At 49.4% G+C, this 7,294-nt stretch overlaps 1 protein-coding gene across 1 annotated transcript in view; it reads left to right on the top strand.

Annotated features, from left to right (window-relative positions):
• The first annotated feature begins 1,284 nt into the window (after positions 1-1,284).
• Positions 1,285-7,294, top strand: part of CUNH14orf28 (chromosome unknown C14orf28 homolog) — an 8,954-nt gene continuing 2,944 nt past the window's right edge. The window contains exons 1-2 of the mRNA XM_019556607.1: positions 1,285-1,958; positions 5,274-5,363. Coding sequence (XP_019412152.1) covers positions 1,435-1,958; positions 5,274-5,363 — 614 coding nt within the window. The 5' untranslated portion in view covers positions 1,285-1,434. The remainder of the gene's footprint in view (positions 1,959-5,273; positions 5,364-7,294) is intronic.

Raw genomic sequence — 7,294 nt, 5'->3', positions numbered from 1 at the left:
TAGATGAACATCTTGCTGGGGTCATTTGACCCCAGTGCTCTTTCCTGCCATGGCAGGGGGTCGGACTAGATGATCTGCTCGGGTCCCTTCCGACCCTGGAAACTATGAAACTATGAGGTTGGCAGTGTACTCCCGTAAGCTTGACAGTGCCCCGCCCGTGAGATCAATGGTGCACCCTGTGAGATTGGCAGTGCACCCCTGCAAAAAGCGTCGGCGGTGCCTGCGGGCAGTCCCTGAGCGCTGCTGGCCGCTGCTGATGCCGCCAATGCTGGCAGTGGTGTCTGCCGGTGGTCGCTGACCACTGCTTGGCGCTCGCCGCCCCCCTCCACCGCCGACAGCATTGCGGCTGCCTGTGGGAGCTCACTGTTTCCCCCCAGCCTCTGGGGACACGCGGCATTCACGGTGCTACAGGCGATCAGACCACACCGGACGGCACCTGCTGGCCCTCAAATGGGTCTGAGGAGCCAGTGGATGCTGCCAGGGATACTCTGCTTGGACACGGGAACAAAGTAGGGCAAGGAAAAGTGGCCTCGGGGACCCTCCCGGCCACAGCCTCCTCGCTGGCCAGGTTTATAGCCCCCGCCGTAGCACGTGGGGTGCTGGCAAGGTGACATGGTGTCTGACCCCACAGACAGCAGTTTGTAGGAATTTTTCACAGACTCCTAGAGAAGTGGGGCTGGCAGGGACCCTCGGAGGTCGCATCTAGTCCGGCCCCAGCCCAAGGCAGGATCAGACCTGTGCAAACCATCCTGTACCATTCACCATCTGAAGTTGATGTGAGGCTGCAGTCAGCCCTGACGCCATGCAGCTCTCGCCCCCTGCCCTGCCCTGCCCTGCTGCAGGGGAAGCACTCCCCGAGTTTGCCTTTTAAAGGTGTTAAGGAAATGTCCCTTGAGCAGGACCGTAGTGAAGTCGGAGAGCGGGTGGTTCTGTGAGCAACCTGCTCCTAATGGGGAGCGTGTGTCTATATATATATATATATAGTTCATTCTTGTGCGCTGTTGCTGTTTGGTTTTGCCCCTGGCATTACCGTGAGGCCGTTTGGTGCATTGGATCAGGTCTACCGCGTTTTGGGAAAGGCTTGTGTCGGAGCCGTGGATACTGGTGGTTTCTTTGTGGGCGACGTTGGTAGTAGTGGCACCGGGGATGTGCTGACAGGTTCAGCGTTGTTGCCACAGCAAGGCTCTTTTCCTACTCCGTGTCTGTTGGGCAGTGCACAGTTTGCTTCTGATGATGAATTGGGCAGGGTTGGGGGGCTGTTTGAAAGCCAGAAGTGGGGGGGCTGGGAATATTTCTTAAATCCTGGGAGTACCTGGACATCCTCTTAAAGAGGCACCTGGGGGCTCCCAAAGCTGAGTCTAGCTGTTCAGCCCAGAGTTGATTGTTGCAGCCACCAGTTTAAAACATCATTTTTGTGCTTCTTTCCCTTGCAGGATGAAGACATTGTTTGAGGAGATCAAGGCATCCATTAAGAATAATAACGACCAGGACCGCTCGTTCTGGAGGCCCGTGCTCCCCTGGGGAGGGGTCTTTACTATCAAAGCTGGCCGCAAAGCAGTATCTTGCACGCCACTTTATGTCGAGATACATCTGAAAAACACATGCACTATTGATGGATTCTTGATGCTGTTGTATGTCATCCTGCGCGAAAACGAGCACTTCCCCAGGGAGCTCTCCCTTCATTTGGGCAGAGAGTTTGTAGACTGTTTTCTTTACTTAATGGACTCCTACAGTTTTACAACTGTAAAGCTGCTTTGGATTTGGGACAAGATGGAGAAACAACAGTACAAATCTGAAGTTCACAAGGCCTCGCTGGAGATCGACTTGTTTGGCAACGAGCATGACAACTTCACGAAAAACCTGGAAACGCTCATGTCCACCATTCAGGAGAGCTACTGTTCCAACTGGAGGTGTCCTACACGCGTGCAGGAAGATCAGCAGAAAACAATTAACGTCAAGTAAGTTGCTGCAGGAGCTGAGCTGTAACTCTAGGCCCTGCTGCACATTCAAATAAAGGTGGATAGAAACCATCTGCAGAGTTGTTGCACATTTTCAGGCACTAACTTGATAGCTGATGGGCTCTTTTTATAAGCTGGAGTGGCATTCAGATCATGTGATAATTACTTGCACATGTCGCTGCTCTAAATTAGTGGCGCAGTTAGTCAGATGCACAATACCTCTGATGTGTAGCAGGGCCCTGAGATCAATACACATTTCTCTTTTCAATGGAGCTGTGATTCACCGTGAAACAATCTGTATTATCTGCCAAAGTGCCTGTAAGGGTAGAGGTTGTGTGATACATCTGTGACTATGTTACTGCAAGTGGCGTGTGCTCTGTGCTGAGTCACGTCTCCAGAGAAGTTGCTGGAGGTGGCTTAGAGAAGAGGACCTGCGTTAAGTTTGGCTTGGCAGTCCGATCCGAGAGAAGGAAGAGGGCATCTCTAATCCCGGTCCGTACCAGGGTGGCAGAGATCAAGCTGCTTTTGATGCTGAGCCGATTCTTTGAGAGTGCTTGGCTTTGACTGGGCTCTGTTTTGCCTTAGCTTGTGGCATGAGAGATGAAAACTATTTTTTGTGATTTATTAAAAGGGTTTAGAAGTGCCTGTTCCACAAAAAAGGTGTAATAGCACCTCTACTCATGTGCCCTGCTTTGTTGTCAAATCTAATGCCTGTTTTTCCCAGTAGGCTGGCTGGAATTCACCTTTTTGCAGACCTCCACCCTGCAAAACGTTGCTTTTCTGGACAAAAATGGTGGCAGTGTCGAAGCCAGAGGATAATTACAGAAAGTCCCTTGGTGGCCACCTTGTCCTGAAATGAAGGGACTGTGGCACTTTGGATTATAACATTATATAATAGGGATTATAACATGTCATATAACATATAACTGGCAATAAGATGTGGGGGGAGAGGGCCAGTTACAAGTTGCCCATCATTTAGGTGCCAAAACTAACACTTCCATGTGCTGGAGGTACTGTGCGGCCAAGGAACGCCCATAGCAGCAAGCTGGTTATTGAGGCCTCCACCACCTGAAGTTTCTGACCGGTTGCACTTTGTTAATTGAGAACACACGATAGCAAAGCATAAAGTTTGTCCTCATATGGTGCGACTGTGTATTTGGATGGGACACGGGATACACGTGAACTTTTGGCGAAGTCACCAGAAGGCATTCCTACCACAGGAACGATTTGTTAATCAAATATATTAAGCAAAATGGCATCTCTGGGTGGTTAATGCAATAGATCGGTGAAAGAGGGTAGCAGGGTGGTTTCACCACCCGACCCCCAACGGTGTCCAGCAGGACCTGTGGGAGCGTGCTTGCCCTGTTAGGGATAGCAACACCGTCAGCGATTCTTCCCCCACCCCTGTCTGTTGCAGCCAGGAGGTCTTTAACTTGTTTGGCTCTTCCGTGTGTTAGATACTAGCATAATGTCACAGCTGTGGCGTATTGTCCACACCGCGCGGTACGCAAGCTTCTACGACAAGTACCGGACTGCTGCTGGTTTTGGCATTGGCTTTGTGGACTCGCTCCAGATTTGTGGAGCACCGGAAGTGCCTGTGCCCAGATCTGGAGTGTTTCCAGTCCCTCTTGACCAGTCCATCATTTAAAAAAAAAAAATCTTTAAAATAGCATGCAGCTAAACTTGGCCAAGTTGCACCTTCTTTCCGTCTGGCCCTTCCCACTCCTTTCTCTGCCTCATCGGCCCTCTCCAATTGTCCTGTGCCTAAACTGCAGGGTTGCTTTCTACCTACGCTGGATTCTCTTTAGTCTCCTTCCTGGACCACTTTCCCTTGGGCAGGTTGCTCATCATTGCCAGGTAAATCTCTGGCTCTGTTACATGGTGACAGCTGTTGCAGACAGCACTAAGAATAGCAGCTAAAGCTGTGTTTTCATCTTCTTGCTTTCCCTCCACTCTTATTTTTAGGGTACATAAAAAACACTTGGAAATAACAACAGGTTCTATAGGTTGTTTTAGATGCAGGAGACAAACTTGTCTGTCCATGTTGTACCAGTCCGGAGTATTTAAAGCCCATGTCCAGATTAAGGAACATCTGTACTGTAAGGGTATTACCTCTGACTTAAAAAGTTTAGCTGCATGCTATTTTAAAGCTTTTTTTTTTTTTTTTTTAACAATGGACTCTTCAAATGGAAATGCTGCAGCCTACAAGCTTATTACCGTTCAGGTAGACATTGCTTCCGTGGCAAAGCATGCATGCTACTCAAGAAGGCCTTTCTGATGGGATTTATGGTAGTTGTCTCACCCTTTTTTTTTTTTCAGATTCAGTGCACAAATATAATCTGATAATAGTGTGTAAGAATGCTCAAGCAGTAACAAGCCCTTGTTGATCTATATGCAAAAAAATATAATAAATAATCTGCCAGACACCAGGCCCTGCATCTATATTTGGCTCTGTAGCTTACATTATTCCTCCAGGTAAAAAAATTATTTGTGTCCTAGGATCCACTCAAAAACCAGGGAGGGAAGGGCGTGATATGAAGATGTCGTGGGTGCCTGTGGCATGGTACACAATGGAGTACAGCCTGTTGCTTTTATAATTGCACAATGAACTTCCTGAACAAATATATTTTAAAAGGGAAAAGGTGATAACCGTTAAGACGGGTGGGCAAAATATGGCCTGTGGGCTGGATCTGGACCGCCAATCGACTGGATCCGGCCCATGGCAGCACGCCCAGCGCACACGCGCTCCTCCCACACCCCCCATGCACTTCCATGCACCCTGCCCCGCTTGGCTCTGGCCCCGTGATCCTAGCCTTGCTCGCCCTTCCCACTTCCAAACGCAGCTCCCTGCCTGCCCAACGGCTCGGAGGGAGTTTTGGTGAGTTGTTGCAGGAAGGGGGAGGCTGGTGCTGACCCGACCCATGACAGCTCATCAAAACTCCCTACATGGCCCTTGGCCCCGAATAACTGCCCACCCCTGCATGAATAGCTGGCTGTGGTTATGTAAATGAAAGACTTGAATTTCACTAACAGAGTCCTTAGTACGGTGACCTTGTAGAGATGAGCTGTTTTGCGGGGGTGAGAAGAAAAGTTGTTCTGGAATCGAGGAAGGTGTTTTTCCACAGCTGTGAAATTCAAAGCCACTAGGTCCCTGGGCAGGAATCTGTGATCTCTCCCCTGAATCTTTCTCTTTGTGGCCTGCGCAGTTTAGTGTGCTGAGTTTGGGAATGGCTCAGGTATATGCACCTGTTGTTAAATGATTTGATATTTTGCAGTTATGGAATCAATCTGATCGAATGCTCCTGCTTATTTCAGCCCTCCGCAAGAGATCCCACATGGAGACTTGATTCAGCTGGCAGTAGATGAATTATTCTGTTCCAAGATAGAGCTGTGTGAGCAGTATGGGTAAGTAATGTGTACTGAAGTGTGTTTTGCTACCAGGCTGCTAATATGTTGGGTTGTCTGTTTTTCTTTTTTTATTTGCCCCCTGGTTAAGCAAACCCTGTCCGAGCTGAAGCTTTCTATGCTGGGGCTTAGCCCAAAGATGCTAGTGGGTCTTGTGCGCTGCAAGGGTCTTTCCCTGAAATCGCATGGGTGCCGGACGAGGAGCTGCCTTCTGTGGACATGCAGCCAGGAGAGAAACTTGCACCTATCGCTCTGTTGCTTCTGCCTACCAAGCACATTGCTGCATGCCGCTTCCGCTCATCCCCAGACATGGATGGAGATGACTGCCGAGGGAAAAGCATGGTCAGTTGGTGAGGGCGAGTCCAGGGAAAATATTTGAGGGAAGTCTTGGACGATTGAATCTGTGGAGGAAAATCAGTTTGGGTTGGGAATAGACTAGGGTAGGGGTTTGCGACTCAAGCCGCATCCCGCCTTCCCTCCAGAAAATGCCAGCTTTTCACGTTCACTTGTTTCTTGACTACAGAAAAATACTGGAGCAATTCTTTTGAGGCAGAGAACTTGGAAAGCCCGCAGCAGATCAGGAGGTTTCTGCCCTTATGGATTCCTGTTTGAAATCTTTGGGTTTATCCTGTGAATCATGTGTAACGGTGCTAATATTGCACAGCACCGTGGCGAGAATCACTGGTCTAGAGCACTGAGAAGGGCAGTGTGGATAGTTGGGGGATGACTGAGAAGCGGTAGAAAGTGAGGGCTGCGTGTGGGATGGGCGTGGGTAGGGAGGAGCCCAGCCTGTGCTCTCGGTCATGCACCTGGGAGCAACAAGGTAGAGAGCGGGGTTCTGTGGACCTGCCTTTATGGGGGTGACTTTGATTCAAGTGATAAACTGGAGGCTTGTTATGGAGGACTAAATTCATCATAATGGTGTATCAAATGGCCTCCTACCCTGGGAAATCTTAGACATATGTTGAAGAGGTGCATCTTACACGCATCGCTGGTCACCAAGTGTCCCTTAATTCTGGCTGCTGGTGAGTGTGATTTTTGGATGACTGAAAAGACAAGTGGGACCGTTGGAGCAGGGTTTCAGACGAACATGGGGGAATGCTGGGTTAGACTCCCATTGCTATTGCAGCGACAGGTGGAGTCTAGTTGCCCTAGATGCTTTGGTAAACCCCACAACCAAAGGCTTGCTTGGTCGGAGCAGAAAGATGCTAAGTAGACCTTGGTAATGTGCTTTAAGCAGGAGGGATGAGCACAGAGTCAGTATTTGGGGCCCTACCAGGCTGTTTCTATCAGGAGAAGCTGAAGCTATGAGGAAGGTGTTTCGATTGCACTCCTCCATTTACCAGGCATGCTTGCCAAGTCTTGTTTTCCTGAACACAGCAGGCACAACCATCAGGACAGTTTCTTCCTCCCAGTTTCCAAACCTGCCTTTCCAGCCCATTTTATGCCCCCGGGAGCTCACTCCTCTCTCTAGTCCTGCTTCTCCAGCCTTGGCTGTCTCTGACCCTGTTTTCCTCCATAAGGGCACTGAATAGGTGCTTCTAGTTGGCCAGTACGAAACATGGCTTGGCTTTACCAGATTTTTACTGGTAAATGATGAACATTGATTTCACCTCACACTTGTAGACTGACAAAAAAATATTTCCATCGTCAACGATCAAAGTTTAGAGAAAGGAGATGTGAGAAAAATGATGGCTGATGGAAAGTGTGACGACAGGGGAAGTAGCGCTATCAAACCGTGCTGACTGTAGTTTGGACTACGAGTCCCAGAAACCCCAGGGGACTGGGAACAAAGGAAGAGGAAGTGACAAAGTGGATATCTAACCTAAACCTACCCTCTGCCAGCTTCTGACCGTTATTCCTGGTCACGCCTGGCGGTGCTTGGGGAACAGGGACCCCCCCAATGCCTGCTGATCCCCCCTGACTAGTTT

This window comes from Crocodylus porosus, unplaced genomic scaffold, assembly GCF_001723895.1.
Source record: "Crocodylus porosus isolate Cpor-Errol unplaced genomic scaffold, CroPor_comp1, whole genome shotgun sequence".
NCBI classification, from domain to species: domain Eukaryota; kingdom Metazoa; phylum Chordata; order Crocodylia; family Crocodylidae; genus Crocodylus; species Crocodylus porosus.
Note: the sequence above shows the minus strand (reverse complement) of the source record. Positions and strands in the feature narration are given on the sequence as shown.